The 21,948-nt window shown below is 36.9% G+C and overlaps 1 protein-coding gene across 3 annotated transcripts in view; it reads right to left on the bottom strand.

Moving 5' to 3' along the window:
- The window catches only part of Dcc (DCC netrin 1 receptor), a 1,023,267-nt gene that overhangs the window by 281,293 nt on the left and 720,026 nt on the right, over positions 1–21,948 (bottom strand). For all 3 annotated transcript variants that reach the window (XM_040741618.1, XM_040741619.1, XM_040741620.1), the window contains exon 9: positions 5,819–5,973. In XM_040741618.1, coding sequence (XP_040597552.1) covers positions 5,819–5,973 — 155 coding nt within the window. The remainder of the gene's footprint in view (positions 1–5,818; positions 5,974–21,948) is intronic.

The following is a 21,948-nucleotide window of genomic DNA, read 5'->3' as shown; positions in this document are numbered from 1 at the left end:
AGTTAAGAGGACTACCACATAAGAAGAGATAATCTTTGCCACCTATACATCTGACAGAAGATTAATACACACCATGTAATTCAAAACAGAGAGAATCATTTTACACTAGACTTTCTATAACTTGTGATCCACTTGTACCATTTTTCTGAGTGCTGCAAAAACCGGTGTATACTAACATGATGAGTTCATGTTCTCAAATATTGCAGAAAAATTAATACTAGAAACTAACATGTTTTGTCCATGGAACTATTAAAAAAGTATACACTGATTTTGGGCTAGTTCTTGGAATGGTAGGTTTATGCTGAAAAGAATAAATAAATCCCACCCCCTTGTATGATATACAAAAATTTTTTTACAGCTACATTGTCATCAAAAATGTATAGCACTGATTTCTTTGATGTTTCTATTTTGGGGGTCTTTATTTCCTGAAGTTCTTCTTTCAAAATTCATGTTGGAATAACCATACAGGCAAGAGTATTATGGAGTGGAGCATTTGAGAACAAAATTTGAGCTCAGCTATCACTAAGAGATTAGTGTCTTTTATAAGAACTGAAACTAAACAGCTGAGTAACATCCCCTTCCCAACCCCTGCTTTTCAGGTCCTACACTGTAAGGATACATTTTGTGACCAAAAGGCATCGTCTTGGGAACAAATACTAGATCTGAGCAGACATTAAGACTCAATCTTGGAGTTTCTACTTTCCTGAACTACAGGAAATTCATTACCTTGAAAATTACCCACTTGTAGTTGTTTTGTTTCAGCAGCAAGACTAGATAGAAATTATCTTGGTTTTCTTAATATTTTATTTTCTATCCTAAGAAATTTTTAAAGTCTTGAAACATTGATTTTGATAAGCAATTGCATAAATTCTATATAGATTGGTGTGCTCTTGTAACAAGGAAGCGCATTAATACAAATTGGCTTAGATGTGGACTATAGTAGTTACTACATTTTAGTGTATTATAGAATCAAGGGCTTCTACTAATGACATACAGCCTTGAGAATGGGTATGATACCCTGACTGGCATTTCTCTCCTCAATTACTAATGAAGTGTTCACTGGTACCATGTGAGAAAACATCCTACAATCATGGAAATGTGCTCTGTACTGTCTAGAACAGTAAGTACTGGTTCAGTACACAGTATTTTAATGCTGATTTTCAACTTGATTTGATTTTTAGGTGTCATTGATAAGTTGAAGTATCACTGTCATGACTAAAAAATGAATTTCATTTCAGTACAGTTACAAATCCATAGACATGGTAGAGAGGGTTACCCTACTGCATAGAGCAGGCTTAGAACTTAACATTAAATATTTAATGTTGATTAGACAGAGAAAGACTGAAAATCATTGATTTAATAATTATTAAACAGCCCACTGTTCTAAAATTACTGCTAATTCTTCCACTAATATTCATAATCATAAAAGCCGTATCTCAATTAATTGATGAATTCATATGGGATTCTTATGTCTTATACCACTAAGAATGTTTAGCCATAAGGTCCCACCTGCTAAAAATATGTTTAGCACTGAGAGGCTTTTTAATGTGTTATCAATGTCTGTTGGCTTCTAAAAGAGACAAACTAGCAATTCTTGTCTACTTCCTGCTTTTACGGTCCAGACTTGTGTCTAGACTACCATCAATCAGCTAGTCATCACCTTTGCCATAATAATCTTTTCAGATATTCATTCTACTTACTTTATGATCAAGACAGTGATTGTTGGAAACTAGCTCGGGTGATTAAAGAAATTATCTGCACAGAACAACTAATTCATAGAATCATAAAGAAATATAACTTGTATTTCTCATCTTCATCACACACAGTACAAATCTTATTCTATTTGTATTTTCTAATCAATCAAATATTTATAAAGTAACAACTTGTTACTTTATAGCCCAATTATGAAATGATTTATTATTTTTTTATCATAAGACTTAAATGTATTTAGTGTTACAAGAATGTACAATGGGCAGTATTAGAGAATTAGTCAGTGAAATATTCTGAAATTTCAAGGGCTTACTCTTGTGTGATGTAGAGTAATGTTGATAGTAATCAAACTGTAGCTCCCATGTTATCCCTACTAACTAAGGTGATTACCGGTGAGCGCATCACTTCTTTTATAGTGCAGGAGAATTGATATAATATTCTTATTTGATATTCAAGTTGGCAGGATTAGGAGACTGTTGTAGACTATTTAACTATGTAAATATGTGTTACATCTGTTTATACTGCAGAATATTACTTTAACTGTGTAAAGGTGTGTTACATTTGTTTATGTTGCATTTTTTAACGTGTATGGATGTCTGTTTAATTATGTAAAAATGTATTGCCATTTCACCTTGACTGCCTAAGGTACCTGATTGGAATAATAAAAAGCTGAATGACCATAGTCAGGCAGGAGAAAGAATAGGCGGGCTGTTGGGCAGAGAGAATGAGTAGGAGGAGAAATCTAGAATGAGAGAAGAAGAATGAAGAGAACAAGGGAGAAATGGAGGGGCATGCCCAGTGCCAGAAACCAGGCAGCTACCGGCCAAACATAGACACAGTAGAAAAGTTAGATAGGAAGGAAGCAACTAAGAAAGAAAGAAAGAAAGAAAGAAAGGAAGGAATGAAGGAAGGAACGAAGGAAGGAACGAAGGAAGGAACGAAGGAAAGAAGGGAGGTGAAAACCCAGAGGCAAAATGTAGATAAAGAACAACAGATTAAAATAAGAGCTAAGATAAATTTGAGCATTCATAACTAATAAGTATCTGTGTCATGACTGATAGCAGGTTGGTATTCCCTTCCCCCCAAAAAAGGCCTAGTACAGGAGACTTAATGGCTAATGAGTGACTACTAAATGTCTGACAAGACCTAGAATTTCTTCTTGTTACATTTAACCTCACAGCCTATGAAATGATGAAATAAATAATATCTGCTTTTATAGACTTCAGAAAACTGAATGACATATCAACAATTAAGAAATAGCCTTTATGATACATGCAATAATATTCTCTGATGTAATTGCTGTTCTGACTATAACTACCATACAAGTAGAAGCCTGCCATAATTAAAAAATAATATACAAAGGAGTAAAATATAATTACAGTTCTGCATTTATGCTGTGTATTTCTAAGTTGCTCAATATGAGAGATGGCTTTCACTATCTTTTCAAGTAAAGAATGTAGGAGACTTAACATTACTTGCAATTCTTAACTAAAAAAAGAGTTTTGCAGATAATTGCATTGTCATCCAGCAAACAGGATTTGTATTGTAACTTAGTCCCTTGAGCCTGTATGTGGTCCATTTTAACATCCTTTATGATTAAATTGCTGTTACAGCATTTTATGGGGTACCACATAATAATTCAAAAATTCGCCACATGTGGTATGAAAAGATTAGACATGTCTTAGTCAGGCAGGGACTTAAATCCTGCCTGATAATACAGTGAAGAAATTACACACCACAAAAGCAAGGGAGAAAGGGCGAAGGTTTAGCAAAAGGAAGATATAATCAGATGATACACACCTTCACATAAACCAGGTTTTTCTGTTCTAGGCTATTATTTTATAAATTTGATCTTGGGCTGTTGATCTTTCTAAATGATTACCACAGAAGGCATGCACTTGTAGAAACAGTTGCTGGAGATTCATATTGCAGACATATTTGTGTCCAGTTTTATTCTTTGAAAATACAATTTTCCTAATGGAGCTGGTTTCTCAAATAAAATTAAAATCTGGACATTAAATTTGTATAAGAGCTGTGCAATGTCAGTATACAATTGCTACATCACATTTGGGAAAACAGCAGTAAAATCAGCAACTAAAGGTAAACCCAGATGGGATCTGCTTTCAAAAGATAAAACGGTTCTGCTAGTGGAAAATATTGACAAAACTTCTCCTCTTGTCACTCTCAATTCTAGCCACATAATGAAATACACCTCTACATGTCCTCTAAAAAATACAGACAGTGGATTTATTAATAGTGGAGATGGGAGAAGACTGGATCTCTTGGGTATGCCATCTTATTCACTATTTGGTGTGATACTAAGTAATGCAAATGATGGTTTTCTGTTGCTAGAATGTCATTTACTGCAGCATCTATTAGTCATGATAATGCAATTTATTTATCCCAATGTCTATAAGAAATGCAGCAACTGAGCTGCAGAGTACAGTATAAATAAGTTGAAGGGTGTAGTTCCCTGTCTGCAGCCTAAAGGATATTCATGATGATGATATAGGAAGATATAAATGAGTCAATGAAAACTCATGGGAAACAGAGGTAGGTCATAGTGCAACATACAACTGCAAAGGAAATGGTCTTTATTCCATACTAAGAAAGAACAGAGGCTATTCAAAATGAAATGCTGTGAATAAAGAAAAAAATTTGAAAGAAATCCTAAGGTCATTATTGTCCTCAATGAAAAGATATTCAAGACAGCATTGTGTCTCTAAACCTAAGGGAATCTCCGTTTTCATTCTTTTGAGGAAAAATTGTTTACTTGTTATCATATCACCAATTAGATCATTTGATTGGATATTTTGTTATTTAATTGCTTCATCATAGTGTATGCCAGAAGCTAAGTAAAATAAATTTTATAGGAGTCAGAGTCTGATTTCTTTGTTGTTCGTTTGTTCTGCAGTGCCAGATTAAACCCATGTCTTTAGTTATGGTAAGTCAGTTCTTAAATACTGACTATTGTGCCAACTCTATTCTATTTCTTTCTGAAGGGGCAGGAATAAATGATACTAGGACATGTTATTAGTGCTTTTAATACAACGTTGCTCTGAGATGGTGCGTTCAAATTTATAAGCATTAAAAAATGAACTGACCAATAGTCATCTCTGGAAACATGTTCAAAAACAGAAACATAACTCTACTTGTGTTCTATTTAACAAGTTCCTGCAAGTTCTTGCATTGGGATGTTTTTCTTTTATATATTGTGCTGTTTACTTCTTCAGGATGTTTCCAAGATTTGTAAGTACTGTTAATAAGTTGCAAGCATGTTCCTTCCTAAGTGTTTTAATGGTCTGGGATATTAGTAGGTACACATAAGTTATTCACCAAATATAATTATACACTTTTTGCTACTCTTTGGGTCTTCCACATTTCTGGTTATTTGTGTAGCTTTATACCCGTCCTGGAACTCTCTGTAGACCAGGCTGGCCTTGAACTCACAGAGATCTGCCTGCCTCTCCTTCCCGAGTGCAAGGATTAAAGGTGTGCACAACCACTGCCCTGTCTCCTTGGGACTCTTCATTAAATAGAAATAATTAAGTTTTAAGTTTTTAAAGTATTCAGATCTTTTACTTTGTGATTATATAGTTTAATATAGTGATTGGATTCAGAGGACAATGTAGCTAATAGAATCAATTGCCCATATTTCCAATGTCCTGGGTCGTCTTCTGATAGCTTCTTTAGTATACTTGATGCATATTTAAGTTTTTTAATAAGTTCCTGAGATTAAAAGTTCCATGCCACTGGTTTTTTTTCTTTAATAGTAGATTGCTCATAGAAAAATAACAAATATATGAAAAATTGATGGAAATGATGTTGATGGAATACTATTAGGTTCGGTAAGATGCTTCTTAGGTAATAAACATGTAGGCTATGGGGATGACTTGGGCCTTCCCAGCTCATAATTTTTACATTATGGTTTGAGTAAGATGACTATCTCATTAAAATGTTAATTCACTTTTAAAACTGCTCAAGTTAAATGTGTTGTTACAAAGATCTCTCTTCCATGTTGTCACTTCAAAAGTTCTATGAGAGGATGCAAGTACATTGTAGATGAAAATAAATGCTTTTAAAATTGCCCCTCCATTTTCATACTCACACTCAGGCTGAGTGGCCACCTTGATGGGTTGAGAACTCTCCCCTGGTCCCCACTCATTGTAGGCAACAACTCTGAAGGTGTACATGGCTTCTGGTTTCAAGTTCCCCACAGTAAGCTGAAGGGACCCAGGCTGGGTTGTATTCAAAGCTCGCTCCCTAGGAAATCAAGTTGAAGAGAAATATTATCTTAAAATGAAAGCAATAGCCCAAACTTTGTTTGGTAAACAAGGGTAATGAGCAACCAAAAGGTTGCTTACCATTTAATGTTGACTCTGGGATAAAATTCAGGAATTCTAAGTTTTGTAATAGAAACTAAATGATGGAAAGAGACCACAAGATGACACTGCAAAGTTTGAGAAAGTTCAAGTCATCATTATTTTCATTGCAACTTACAAGCTAAAGCCTTGTTATTTGACATTTTAGAATTTAGTATTCAAAAGTTATGACAAGAAAAGAGCTAATGAAATAAGAAGTGTTTGTAAACTAGTTAGGAAGACATATTCGGCAAAGTCCAGCTGAAGAGAGAAATCAAGGTCTAAATTATTCTATGAATTGGTTGTGGTTCCTACTGTCAATTCATTTATTCATCTTTTCTTTTTAGTAGTAAAGTGAAATGCAGATGAACAATATCTCTGTTTATAGATGGAATACTATAAACATGGCTCCTATGATTTCTTTAAATATGGTTACAAGAAGAAATGACATTTCTCTCTTTGTAAAAAGAAGTAATGATACAGGCATGTGCCCTTGCCTTGTTCTTCAGTCCATACCTACATGTGTCAAGCTGTTCACTAACAAAGACATTTCTCCTGTTGGAAAAGAATGAATCTACAGATTGTGATGTGATTTATAGCACACAATAAATGAGGTCAAACTCTGTGAGTGGTGACACTGACATTCAACAAGAAGAACTAGTAAAATATTTTGAAAGGATGATTCTAGACTTTCTGCACATGTTCACTGACCCTAATTACATAATTGATTATAAAAAGAAATTCTGAAACTATTGGATTATATCACACATTTTATTGCTAGATACTGTTTTTATAAGTTCTCACCAGGACTTTATACATATGTTAATATTGTCATTGATTGAGTTTTATCTTATTTTTTGAGACGTTCAAAATGACACGTATTTTTGACTAGTTACATATAAAATTTTTAGTTGATTTTTTAAGGCAAAGCTTCCAAGGGCATTAGTGGTGATTCCTGACCTATCTGCATTTATAACAGGATCTGGTAGAGACCAATTCCCTCAACCTTAGACCTAAAACTTCACCTCTTCTTCTCCTGATCCTTCTCCTATAGTAACAACTAAATGTCTAATTATAAACTGGGAAAGTTAAAAAAAAGATAGTTTTCAAAAGAAGCACTAATGGTTGAAAATGTTTGAAAAGCACAAGAAAAATGAAAATCAAAATATTAGTATCATTGGTGCTAGTCACAATGACTATTATCAAAAAGACCAACATATGTTGAATGAATAATTGACTAGTTCTGTGGCCATATCTGTAAGATATCACCTTGATTGATAATTGATGTATATGGAACCAGTCCACTGTGGATGTTCATAGCTCTAGGCAGGCAGGTCTGGGTTGTAGAAGAAATCAAGCTGTTCTTGAGACAGAAAACAAGCAAAATTTTTCTTCATTAGTTCTTATTGATTTCCCTCAAAGCTACCTACCCAGGAAGTGGAAGGTGTATTCAGTCCTTTCCTCCTCATGTTGTTTTGGGTCATGGTGCATATTCCAGCAACAGAGACCTACTTAGAACTCTAAACACTATGTAATGATAAAGTGAGAGAAGCATCCATTCACCTTTTGTGATCACTACACATTGTGCTTTACTGAAATATCATACTATACTTCTTAAGTATATATAGTTGCAATGTGTTAAACAACAATGATAAAACAGGTTTAGGAAATAAAAAGATCAATAATCGCCAGGTCTTGGTGGTGCACACCTTTAATCGCAGCACTGGGGAAGCAGAGGCAGGCAGAATCTCAGTGAGTTCGAGACAAAACTGGTGTACAGAGTGAGTTCCAGTATAGGCTCCAAAGCAATACAGAGAAACCCTGTCTTGAACAATGGAAAAAAATGCCAACCATCCTCATTTGATCATTATACATTCTATACATACATCAAAGTATCATAGGGTCCTCCAGAAATATGCACAATTAAAATATAAATAATCAATGCTGAAAGACAATGAAATCCTCTTAATGAGATGTCCTGTGTTCAGTTTACGAAGGTAAAGCACATGGATGTGGTTATTTTCTGTCCTATTTCCTTTCTTGACCTTTGTAGAATTTTAACTTAGTGTTTCATGAATTCTTTGGTATAGACAGATATGCTTGATTGCCAGTCTTTTACAGGAGCATAAGTGAGATTTAGAGATACATTTTCCCAAAGGATTCAGAGACGTGATGATCCATCCTCTTAATATAGTATCAGGGAAACAAGGCACTGATTTGGGTCTTGGTTACTTTTGCTAGTATATATGATGTCTTAAAGGCAAAAATTGAATAATGGGCATTTGAAAATCATTGTGAGAGTGAATTTGTCTCTCATACATTGTAGATTATACTAAGATATTTGTTCTAGATCTTCACTAGCTTAGTTTCCATCAAAGGTGAGATTTGCACAATAGACTTCATGACTATTGATAGAAAAGAAAGCCTTCACTCTTGATTTTATTTTATAATTACTAAATAGTTTGGATAAAACACATATTATCTAAATCATGTTGTTATAACTTTTGAATAGGCTTATTCAAAGTAAAAAGTTTAAAAAGTGAATGTGAGTAAACAGGCTAGAAAGATGGGTATGTGCTAAGAGTACTTCCTATTCTATCATAGGACATATCAGGCAGTTCACAAATGCCTAAAACTCCAGCTCCAGGTGACTTATTGCCACTTTCTGGCCTCCATGGTTACTACTAAACACACACACACACACCATGGGAGGGAAGGGAAGAGGGGGAAAGAGAGAGAGAGTGAGAAAGGAAGACAATATAAATAGATAAAAGGATAAAAAATTTGGATATGATCAGTTAATAATTCCCAATATCAAATAATGAAAATATCACTTATATACAAAGAAAAGTGATAAATCTTATGACAGAAATATCTCATGCTGCCATAATAACCATTATCATCTGAGTAGTTCTCCAAACCAGTTGTAGTTATACATAATTGCAAGATATGTCTTAAGACTCAGTTTGGTTCTGGACAACTTTTGCTCTAGTACTCAGCAGGCAGAAGACAGAGGCAAGCAGATCTATCTCTATGAATTTGCTGTCTCTTCTGGTCTATAGAACAAGTTCCAGCCCAGTGAAGACTATATAAGGAGATTCTGTCTCAAAAAAATTAAAGTATTGGCTGATATGGCTAACTGATACTTCAATGTCACACAAAGTGCTTATAAAGCAACTTGAGAAAACATTCTTTGGCTGTTGTCTATAAAAAGTGCAGATAAGATTATCTTGAGCTTGCCATAAAAGTTCTGTGGATGTTCCCTGAACAATTCTCTATGCAACACTGCATGGATTGCCATTCTTTTCGATGAAGACTTGCAATAGTTTGTTTAAGCAGTGATTTAATTTAAAAACTTGGATTTTTTTTAGCTTTATTTTGTTTTGAGACAGTATCTTGTTTTTTAAGGCAGGCTTGCCAGAAACTCATTATGTCTGCCAGGGTTGTCTTCAACTTGTGGCAACACTCCAGGATCTTCCTTGACTATAGTCTTGCACAACATTTCCAATTTTATGTGTCACTTTTGAAAAAAAATCTGCTTACCATGTCAAAGTAAACCTGTTGGGGGCTGAATATGATATTTTGGTACAGGCCTCAGCTCAATTTCGGGAGTTCAAATCTCCTATTGTCTTTTAGATTTTGGCTAGTTACCTGAGGATAGCCTGGCTACAGTGGAGAATGACTTCTAGTTTGTGTAACAATAGACCTAGGCCCCACACCCATCACTGGGACATGCCTGAGGGTCAGTGAGGCACACCTGAGGACTAGTGAGACTTGAGTTACAAGAGGTTTGTGTATGTGCACTCTAGGACCATCTCTGGGGTTAAAGGAAGTGTTTCCTAGTCAGCCCTATATACATGATAATAGATGCCTTCTCCTGAGTACTAGAAAGCTATTTAAGAGAATGCTTGAATGGATGACACTAGAAGACTGTGTGAGATAACACAGTCACAAAAAGAGAAACATGGCATGTACTCTCTCATATATGGATTTTAGACATAGATCTGGGGAGTGCCAGCCTACAATCCCCTGGCCAGAGAGTCTCAGAAACAGAAACTTCATTCAGTGGCTGACGGAAGAAGAGGCAGACTCCCACGGCTAAGTACTGAGCTGAACTCAAGAAAGCCAGTAACAGAGAGGGAGGACTGATGACCAAAGGAGTTAAGACTGGGCTGATGTAACCCCAGAAACAGCTGACCTGACTAGGGTTAACTCTTGAATCCCAGGATGATGCCTGGGAATCCAACATGGGGCTGATCAAGACCTCCTGAATGGGGGTATCAATGAGGAGGCCTAGGTAATCTATTGAGCCTTGGGCAGTAGATCAGCACTCATCCCGAGTACACACATGGACTTTGGACTCCCATCCAACAATGTGAGATGAACTCTCACCCTGAACTCTTGGGGGGAGGGTCTAGGCCCTGCCCTGGATGAAATGACAGTCTATGGACACTCCAATGGAGGGCCTCACCCTCCCTGGGGAAATGAGGGGATAACGGGGGAGTTGGGGGGAGGGCATGGAAGGAAGGGAGGGAAAGGGAAAGGGATATGGAACTGACTTGTGAAGCAACCTTGTTTCTAATCTAAATTTAAACTTAGAAATAAAAAAAATTAATAATAAAGAGAATGCTTGAATAAACCAGTGTCTCCAGTATGGACTAAGAGCCCTCCTTAAATGACAAGATGTCTCTGTCTCGTTCTTTACACACTTAGCTAGGACTTCCCTGATCCACACTCCCCCACTCAGGGTTGAACCCTGGGCTGTTTGGATGGTTCTGAACACAGCCTCGAAGACATCAGCCTGGAATAGATGGCCCTTGCAGTTTAGGACTAATACAGGCCAGACCATGGCAAAAAACACAATAAAATATCATGTAGCTAGTATATATCAGTGCTGGACTGGATTTGGTATGGTAGTTTAGGGGTTTTTTCATTTGCCAGCTCCCCAATTGCCTTGGGTGGTAAAATGGGCGCTATCTACAAACAGTATGAAAGAATTAAATGTACAAATTTGTTATGCCACTGAGGAAAAAGCAGGACACCTGGCAAGCAATGTGGAACTTTTTTTATTAGCTGCAGTTTGCATTCTTATTTTACTACTGTAGCAAAATAGCAACACAGCATTGTGAGAAGTAATTCCTATGTCATCCAACAAACGAAATTGTTACAAGGACTTGGAACCTCAGATCTGAATAGTTAGTAAATGGAACAGTTAAGGAGAAACAATGTACAGAGACTTTGCACATGCCCTAACAACAATAAAAGGATTGTCCACATTGTCTGTGTGATTAATACTGTTCTGGAAAATAAATGAATGCTTAGCAAATGGTCATAGCTAAAGCTTCTGCTAGTTTTAAAGAAGGTTGGCTAGTGAACCTGAGAAGATTTCTAAGAAGGTGGAATCTTGCTAACTGACACCAAGAGGAAATAGGAATCTCTAAGCTCAATGCTATAACCCTATTATCCAATGACATTTCTGTTTCTTCCTACTGTCTGGACTTCGGTTGCCAAGCTGACTTTCTTATATCTGTGGTCATAGTGGTGGGATATATGGCAAAAGGTACAAAGGCATTGTGGGAAAATGGCGTTTTCTGCAATAAATCTTTAGCCACAAACTGGAAACTGTCATGAGGCTTTTGATAACATTTCCTGGGATTGTATTGTTATGAATAACTATGGGAAATTTCTTCCTAACAGTAAGTAAAGACTGAGTTTGGAATGGCATCTTGTGTTCTGAGGTCCTGAATAAGAGATCATTTCAAGGGGCTGGATCTCAGCATGTCTGTATTGAAGTGTGAATAACTAAACCTTTGCTATATTCTCACTCTAGCCAGTGTTCCTCTGTGGATGAGCAGATATACACAGGAGTCCTGAAAAAGACAGAATGTGAGGTCCTTGCCCCATCACTGAATGATGGTGTTCTGTTTTTCACTGTCAAGGTCTCTTCTGAAAGGACCTAGGCCCTGCTGACCATCAGTGAATATTCTTTTAAGAACCCAACATGTAGAGCCCTCAAATGCAAGGGTTCAGGTGCAGTCTGAAGCAGGATATACACTGTCAAACAAGCCCTCTTCATTTCTGTCTCAACTCAGATGTGGGCAGTGGAGTTCACTTGGCTGAAGATGAGGAATCAAGTAGCTTATGTCTTTGGGAATCCATCCAACAAAGGTTCACTCTTAGTTGCATCTGGTGAATCTTGTTGTTAAAGAGTGAACTCTGGGTGAAGATTAATTCCAAGAAAGCCTATTCCAGCAAAGGGACAGCCCCAGACTTGTTCCAGAACAGATGCTACAGCAAGTCTTGTAAGTCTAGATACTACAAGCAGGTCTTGTCGTTGCCACACAGCAATGTCCTCTCTCTGCAAAATGTACTTTGTTTTTGCTCATTCACCTGAGAAAAATAAACTCTAGCCCCACATGGGAGTGAATTCTTCCTGCTTTGGAGAATAAGAATTGCGACTGCTTGTGAGATGGAGAGTGCTTCTGGAGTTGAGAAATGAGGAAGTTCAGGAAAAGACTTCTCCCAGTAACACATACTAACTCCTAAACACGGTTGCATTTTTATTTACAAAGCAAGTAAGGTGCCGGGCGTTGGTGGCGCATGCCTTTAATCCCAGCACTCGGGAGGCAGAGGCAGGTGGATCTCTGTGAGTTCGAGACCAGCCTGGACTACCAAGCGAGTTCCAGGACAGCCTCCAAAGCCACAGAGAAACCCTGTGTCGAAAAAAAAAAAAAAAAAAAAAAAAAAAAAGCAAGTAAGGTAGCATGGGAGCATACTCAGGAAATTTGCACTGAGACATAATGTTGCACAAGTTACTTTCATTGCAAGTCCTTAGGTCTGGAAGCCATTCCTAATGTAGTTGGTGCTTGCAATATAAGGCTAAATTCTTCTAATGTTTTGTCTTTGCCCTTGATTTTGATAGTTATTGCTACTTTTCACTGGTAGTCTTCTCTTTAATGTATGCAATTTGTTAATTTGTTCCCCCAGCCTTGTGTCCTGCCTCATCCTGTTGCTGATACAAAAGGACCTCCTTGCAATCCTCACAGTGTGGTCCACCTTTTTCACACTCCACTGTGAAAAGCCCACTTGTTCTATGAATTCATATTCTTTCTGTTGTCTCTCCGTTGCCTTTCTTCTCATGTTTTGTGTATTTGACGGGCCTGTAGGCACCATATTTCAACTTGTATTTCCTTTTGTAGTGGGCAAAAATCTTGTTTCTAGTGAATTCAATTAGGATACAATTGAAATTCAACGTCTTAGCTGTGTCCTGCTCTCTTTCTTTAGTTCTAGCAACACTAATCTGTGTTTCTCTTTCTTTCTTTTTTAAATCTTATTTATTTTTATTTCATGCACATTGCTGTTTTTGCCTGCATATATGTCTGCATGATGGTTCAGATCTCCTGGAACTGGAGTTCCAGATAGTTGTGTGCTGTCATGTGGGTGCTGGCAATTGAACCTGGGTTTTCTGGAAGAACAGCTAGTACTGTTACCACTGAGCCATCTCCCTGTTCCTAAATAGTTTCTCTCTACATTGTCATTAAATTTGGTTTGTACATTCAATACAGTATATATGATATGACATTAGAATGTTTATTAATGTCCATGTAAACATTCTGAGTATAGAGAATAGTGAGACTGTTAAGCACCCATAAGTTTGAAGTGATTACATATATTATTTTGAGAATAAATGATTATGTAAATAAAATCTCCACATATGTATTATTTTAGAAATTCTTAGAAATCTGTGTTTAACTTCACATTCCATCCTTAGCTGAATAGGTCCTATTTCGTATGTCATTTCCCCTTTCTGGGAATGGCTGTACTATAGGAAAATTGGAGATTGCAAGCTTCTTAGAGAAGGCTTTCCAGTCTAATGTTCTCTGTTAGGAACAGAAAACGTAAACATTTATATTATTATTTGCAAGTTTTTTGTTGTCATTGCTTTCATTTGTTTTTTCTGGCATTACATTGATTGGATTCAGAACTTGTGTTTTATAGTTTGGAGGTGAATAGAGTTTGCAGATTATACAATTCTGCTTTTGGAGATTTACTTGCAACTAAAATTTTCTGCTACATAAATATATTCTGCCTTAGTTAAGTGTGCTGGGCTTCAGCATTTAGTTATAATGGTTCAACACAAATGCTGTCATGAGGTGCCAAGTACCTAATTAGTTGCTTCCAGGGAGAAGAATTACATTAATTCCTTTGTAGTGAAGAAACTATGTATTTTAATGAAAATATTTTTAGCAGTGCCTTGTTATGCACTTTATTTTCATTTTTGTTCAGTTAGTGAGTATGAATAGTGCAAAAAAACCTGGGTGGTTCATGGCTGTATAATACAAGCTCTGAGGTTAGAGGTTGAGATAGAAGATAATGGGGTTCAAGGCCAGGGGAGACTACACAGTGAGGTACTATCAGGAAATCAGGCTAAAAGCACAACTGTGGAAATATATCAAAGCTATTAAATGAAGTTTCCTGTAATATGGCACAACTAACAACAATTGTAACTACTCCTAACTCTGGACCCTGAAGAGATGGCCTAGTGTTTAAGAGCATTTGCAGGTTTTGCAAAACACCCAGATCACTTCCCAGAACTCATGTGACTGTTCACAACTGTCTCTAACCAAGTTCCAGGAGAGCTGATACTCTTTCTCCTGGTGTCTGCAGGCTTCTAACCCATGTGTAGCATATATACACATGCACATAAAACTCAAACACTCATAAACACAAAATAAAAATAAATCTTTCAAAAAAAGTATATTCAAATGTTATACTCCCTACTGTCAAGGAATCAAAGGCTTTTGGTATTATTGCTATCTTTCTTTCTTTCTTTTTTTTTTTTTTTGGAGGAATAGATTCAAGAAAATTCACTACCAGCTACTCTGACAATGTGTTGCTGTTTTGCTTTGTTTGTTTGTTTTGTTTTTGTCAGAGCTATTTCTATTAGATATTAATTAAACATTGTTTTCCTTTTCTTGAATTGTGAGAATCACAGCTCTGGTTTTACACTTTTAAAAACTATGCTTGCTACAATCTCTGCCTTGACATTTAGTATACATCCAAGAAATGAACAAAAGAACACATGATAGTAGCAAGGAAAAAAATCATGGTTTTGTGAGAAGAAACATTTGCTTCATATACTTATTTTACTTGCTTAGTCTCACTATCCTTCCTCATGATGAATCTGTTTGGTTTTGAGTTGCCACCTACTCTGGTTTTGGGGTGATACTAGCTTTCCTCCTCTGCTTCAGTAAACACCCACACATTGCAGATTGCTCCCCAGTTTCTCTGGCTCAAACTTTTCTCAACTACAGGTTACTATCTTCAAAGACAAACCTTACATTCCTACAGAATGTGGTAAAACTATTCCATATACACCAAGTTTAAAACTGAATTTAACTGTATTCTTTGCAAACTTGGACATTTCCAGCCTCCTAATCTCACAGAACAACACAAAACTTCTGCATTTTGAATTTACCCAGGGAACTGGTCATGACATTCCCAGCCAGCAGGCAGTGGGAGATAGGGAAAGATAACATGTTTGAAGCCCAGGCTTCAGTGTGTTTGCTGTGAGTTCAAGATCAACCAGTGATACATAAGAAGACCTTCATTCTAAGAAATGAGTAGAATAATATTAAAAGAATACACCAACACACAGCGATTCTCCCTCCCTGCCTCCTTTATGATGCTCTCTCCTCCTCCTCTCTCTGCTCTTCCTCTCTCTCCATTCTTTTATATTCTTCTGTATTCAAACGCAATCCGTTGCCTCATTTCAAAATCATTGCTTCCTAAATCCAATCTATCTCCACTGTCACCTCCACTGTCACCCTTCCTTTAAGTCAAGGTCACCACTTCCTTTGACTTCTGCAGAGGCCTGATGCAAGCCTGGTGGCTTCCATGAAAGTGACCTCGGGCCTAACTTCTGCTATCTGGTAACAGCTACCCCTGTAGGTCAAAATCTAGCCCAAAGCACAGCAATTTTTCATAGGACAATCCTCCAAAGAATTCCAGGGGACCTGAGGTTTCTCTATTGTTTCCAATACAGTGCTGGATGAGCTACATTCAACACTGGCTCATTAAATGAAGAATGGGTCATTTACATATAGCCTTTATAGAGGGCATGCTTTAGCTTTCAATATACTTTACATTCTTTGGAGGAGTGAAATCATCATTCTCACAGTCAATGTCCCAGAAACATTTTTCAGTTAAAAAAAGAAAGTTGTCTGCTTCACACTTTAAACTGAAGCAGAGGCTCTGAGAGGAGGGCTGGCTGGTGTCACCAAGCTTTGTGCCTGGATCAGTCTAGTCCTCTTTCCATCACAATACATTCCCTTCATGGATAACAGGCTTCATCAGCTGCAGAGCCCTCAACTCTGAAGAGCAGGGGAAGAATATGTAAACACCATGCTGGAAAATGTAATGCTCAGGGAATTCTAAAATGAATCCCTCATGTCAATCATAAAAGCCTTGTCTCTAATCCTTGGCAGTGAGCACAGGTTTCAGAGGTAGCAAAGAGCCGTATGAAACTTCAGTGCTGCACGATGGAAACTTGGTCCTGGCTTTGTTCCACTGCAAAATAGCATGTGACCTTGAACACACCAGGAGTGTCTGGGAGTCTTCCATGCTTCATTTGCAAAATGAAGATACCAGCCCTTATCTAAGTATCTCACAGAGTCATTATGAGGATTAAATTGAATGTTTTAATTCTCTCATCAGAACTCCTACTGTAGCTTTTGAAAGGAAATATCTCTTATTTTGTGCCTGAAGTAAAGGGATCTCCTTGCATTTAAACCCTGGTTGTACTATTTACTACTGGCAAAACTCCTTAGGTACTATTTCTCAGTCTTTCTAAACATGCTCCTCTGTGAAATGGAAATTATCATAACTACATTATCTGGGGATCAAATGGGATAATGCTTAGGAAAGCAATAAATCCTCTTCCAAGTAAGAGTCAGGAAATATCTCTGTATTTCATTTATTTTAAATTTGGAGCCCACACAATGATTTATATGTGGAACTAGTTAACAATAACAGTGTGTTTTTGTTGGCACTGGCAAAGAGCTAATGTCTCAGGCACTTTTATGAACATCATTTAATATTCATTACAACTTTTCATGTTGAACACTGTTGTTACCACACAACTGAAAACCAAATCACCATTTTTCATTCTTAATCTTGATTATCTACTTCATTGGATTAGGAGACAAGTAGAAAATTAATAAGACAATGATCTGTGTATGTCAATGAATGTTTTCCCAGAGACAGCATGTAGGACAGTAAAATGAAGAAAAAGCTGGGGTAGGACAATAAAGCAAAGTCCAAGGTAGAACAAAAGCAGCAATGTTGCAAGTGTGGGCAAGCTGCCCTCTTCTGCTATGAGTGTTACTACTGTTGCTGTCCTTACTTGTAGAATCTAACTTCTTCACCCTTTCAAAGGAGACTCATGCTGGACTCTCCAGGGAGGATTAAACCTTTGGTGTCAGGATGGAATTGAGCAAATACTACTTTCTGTGCTCCTCAGTATGCAAGAACCCATTATAAGATTGTCTAGTCTATTATAAATCAATAAAATTAACACAGGGAGAGAAAAAGAGGAGAGGAAGAGAAAGAGAGAGAGATACTCCACTATTAATTCCTGACTGGTAACCACTCAATGACCCTAGGCAACATAGCTTATAGGTTTCTGAGACAGAATTCCAATTTTTTTAAATGTTTACTTTTTATTTTTTATTATTTATTTTTAAGTTTAAATTTAGATTAGAAACAAGGTTGCTTCACTAGTCAGTTCCAGGTCCCTCTCCCTTTCCCTCCCCTCCTCCCTTGACCTCCCCCCAACCAGCCGCCCATTATCCCCTCATTTCCCCAGGGAGGGTGAGGCCCTCCATGGGGATGTCCATAGTCTGTCATTTCATCCAGGGCAGGGCCTAGACCCTCCCCCAAGAGTTCAGGGTGAGATTGCATCTCACATTGTTGGATGGGAGTCCAAAGTCCATGTGTATACTGGGGATGAATACTGATCTACTGCCCAAGGCTCAATAGATTATCTAGGTCTCCTCACTGACACCCCCATTTCAGGGGGTCTTGATCAGTCCATGTTGGATTCCCAGGCATCAGCCTGGGATTCAAGAGTTAACCTTTGTCAGGTCAGCTGTTTCTGGGGTAAACCAGCCCAGTCTTAATCCCTTTGGTAATCAGTCCTCCCTCTCTGTTACTGGCTTTCTTGAGTTCAGCTCAATACTTAGCCAGGGGAGTCGGACTCTTCTTCCATCAGCCACTGAATGAAGTTTCTGTTTCTGAGACTTTCTGGCCATGGGATTGTAGGCTGGCACTCCCAAGATCTATGTCTAAAATCCATATATGAGAGAGTACATGATATGTTTCTCTTCTTGTGACTGTGTTACCTCACTCAGGATGGAGGAGTGTTCCCCTTTTACCACATCCTCTCTAGCATAAATTGTCCTTGGTGTTTTTGATTTTAGCCATTCTGACAGGAGTGAGATGGTATCTCAGAGTTGTTTTGATTTGCATTTCCTGGATGGCTAAGGATGCTGAGCACTTCCTCAAGTGTCTCTCAGCCATTTTAGACTCCTCTATAGAAAATTCTCTATTTAGTTCTGCAGCCCACTTTTTAATTGGGTCCTTTGGTGTTTTGGAGACTGGCTTCTTGAGTTCTTTGTAAATTTTGAAGATCAACCCTCTGTCAGATGTGGGGTTAGTGAATATTTTTTCCCATTCTGTGGGTTGCCTTTTTGTCTTGCTGTCTCCTTTGCCTTACAGAAGCTTCTCAATTTCAGGAGGTCCCATTTATTAATTGTTGATCTCACTGTCTGTGCTACTGGTGTTATGTTCAGGAAGCTATCTCCTGTACCAATTCGTTCAAGAGTACCACCCACTTTCTCTTCTAAGAGTTTCAATGTGTCTAGATTTTTGTTGAGGTCTTTGATCTATTTGGCCTTAAGTTTTGTGCATGGCGATAACCATGGGTAGATCCACATTCTTCTACATGCCAGCCTCTAGTTATGCCAGCACCATTTGTTGAAGATGCTTTCTTTATTCCATTGTATATTTTTAGCTTCTTTGTCAAAGATCAGATGTTCATACGTGTGTGGTTTAATATCAGGTGTTTTCATTTCGATTCCATTGGTCTACCTGTCTATTTTTGTGCCAATACCAAGCTGTTTTCAGGACTATAGCTCTATAATAGAGCTGGAAGTCAGGGATGGTGATGACTCCAGATGCTGCTTTGTTGAACAGGGTTGTTTTGGCTATCCTGGGTCTTTTGTTTTTCCATACAAAGTTGATTATTGTTCTTTCAATGCAATCCCCATTAAAATCCCAGCACAATTCTTCAAAGAATTCAAATTTTTAACATTTAATTCCACAACTTCATAACCTTTACACTTTAACTGCACTGTGACAAAAATTTCACAAGTAATTTCCAGAAAATTAAATAAAAGCTATATTGTTCCATTATATATACATAGAGAGAATATGCCAATGTCTTTAAATCATGACAAATGAATATACAGACCAAATTATCCACTGAGTTTGAAAATTTAAAAGAGAGAAAAATAGAGATGAATCATATGTCATGATTCTGTAACTACCTAGAAAGTTAACATTTCTCTTTTCTTGTTGATTTACTAAAGAAGTGAGGAAACATGACATGAACTCAGCCTTTCATTAAAATCTGGACCTCTTATTTAACAGCTACATAAATAACTGTGGGTTGTTAGCCTTATCTGTGTAATATTTTATTATGGATACTAGTAAGGATCACATAAAGACAAGATGGTTGGCCTACAAGGTAGTATAGTACTTGTTAAATGTTTGCTAACATTCTTGGTGCCAACTCTGTGGTTTTGGACCTAGGAACCACACCCTTCCCTGAGCTCCAGTCTCTGAATGATTACATAGAAGACAGATTACAATCACAAAGGTCACTTGTAGTTCTAATAATTTCTGGGTACTAGTGGATATTGGGGAAGCAATTTCTTCCCTCTGAAATCTAGTTTGCAGACTTGGCAATCTATGATATTCTCTGAATTATAAGATGAAAGCACCAATAGGATCAGGATAAAAATAATATAAACATGGCACTTGCATTACTGATACTATTAACCAGTCAGACAGACAAATGGCAACATTACCTGGAGTGATTTGTCTGAGAGAGTAGTTGCGAATCAGCCACAACTGGTAAAACCTCCACCTTTTAAAATGTTATTGTGTTCAGGAGCCAAATAACCCTGCATATACAAATAAATAGCTCTGCCAAATCTTCAGAGACATATGGCATGTATTTGCTCTAGTGAGAAGCTAAAACATACAAAATGGGTGGGAATGCTGAAATAAATTTCAATATCAATTTCTTTTTTCAATTAAGAAAGTTTTCATTGAATAGAAATCAGTATTTTCATCCTCGGAAATTCATTTTATTTGTTAGGAACAATGATCAAGAATATGAGAGTGTCTTCCTCCCAATTTATTTTATAAGATTTGATTAATAATTTTCCACATAAGGTAGAGTTCATTCTCAATCTACAATAGAACAGTCTACATGGATGCAACAAAAACTATAGTGGGACAAAAATTATCAAATGTTCTTATACTAATTCAGACAGACAGACAGACAGACAGACACACACACACACACACACACACACACACAAAGATATAATGGAGATGTTGATGAATTCTGACTTGGAAGATGGTGGAGACTTTCACATAATAGTTGACATTTTGGTAAGGGCTTAAATTTAAAGCAGAACTAGTATTGCTATGCTTTGGATATTGTTTCTGGTGTTAAGAGCAGTCCAGCCATCAAAAGAGATAAAACAAAGAAAAAACACTCTCACAAGAAGCGTATGTTCTAGTAGGAGAAAGAAACTCAAGGAAAAATATTGAGTAAGTATCATAGAGAGTAGTAGAAGCATCCAGGCACAGTAGCAGTCCCAGATAGTTGTAAGGATGAGTTGGGAAAATTTTTTAAATCTAGGAATCTGCTACTATAATATATAACATAGTAAGATCATCTTTTCCTGTGTTTCTGCCAACCTTAGAAATAAAAACGAAACAAAAAAATAAAAATAAACTTTATGGATAAGAAAAGTTGAGAGTGAGTGCAAAGGATCAGGAAATATGTTCATGGAGAGGTAAGATTCAGCACAAATTCAGTAGAAACTATGGAATAATTAACATGGTTGTGGGTATGAACTCAAATAGAGGATTCTCTGTACAGTACAGCAAATACAGGGAAGATATTATGGGTGTACTTAGGAAATATAAAGAAAGGTCCGGAGAATAAAAATTGAAAATTCATGAGGACATTAAATGGTGGGAATAGAGACAGTACAATGGACCAGAACAGGAAGGATTTAAGCTAATCTGAAAGAAAGAGGTAGCAAATTTTGAAAAGAGTTATATTACAATTCATTACTTAAAAGGTTAAGTCAGTAGTTACAAAAAGCTGACTTGGTAAACTTTTGTAATTGTGTGAGGGAACATAGTATACATAAATGAAGATGGTGTAACAAGTGATGAGAGTCAATATGTGTTTTATTAGTTGACTATTTGACTTTTGAATGTATTAAAATATCAAAGATAAAGAGTAATATGAATCTGTTTATATCTATCACTAAGCTAGAAGTAAGATCATAGCTATTCTTGATTTTAAAGCAAGAAACAAGTATTTGTTGATGAACACAGGGCATATTTAGGTTGTGGTACAAAGACTTGATTGAGAATTAATTAGGTCTACTGTCTGAACAAAAAGAGAGAATTTGGATTTACTCAAAAATTTTGGCCAGGTTAGAGTGAAAAATGAAGTTTTCAATGAGCTTGGTAGAAACTCTGGGATTATAAGCATTTTGGTAAGAGT

Source organism: Mesocricetus auratus, unplaced genomic scaffold (assembly GCF_017639785.1).
Source record: "Mesocricetus auratus isolate SY011 unplaced genomic scaffold, BCM_Maur_2.0 Super-Scaffold_6730, whole genome shotgun sequence".
Taxonomy (NCBI): Eukaryota; Metazoa; Chordata; class Mammalia; order Rodentia; family Cricetidae; genus Mesocricetus; species Mesocricetus auratus.
The sequence above is the reverse complement of the archived record's forward strand: the minus strand, read 5'-3'. Positions and strand labels throughout refer to the sequence as shown.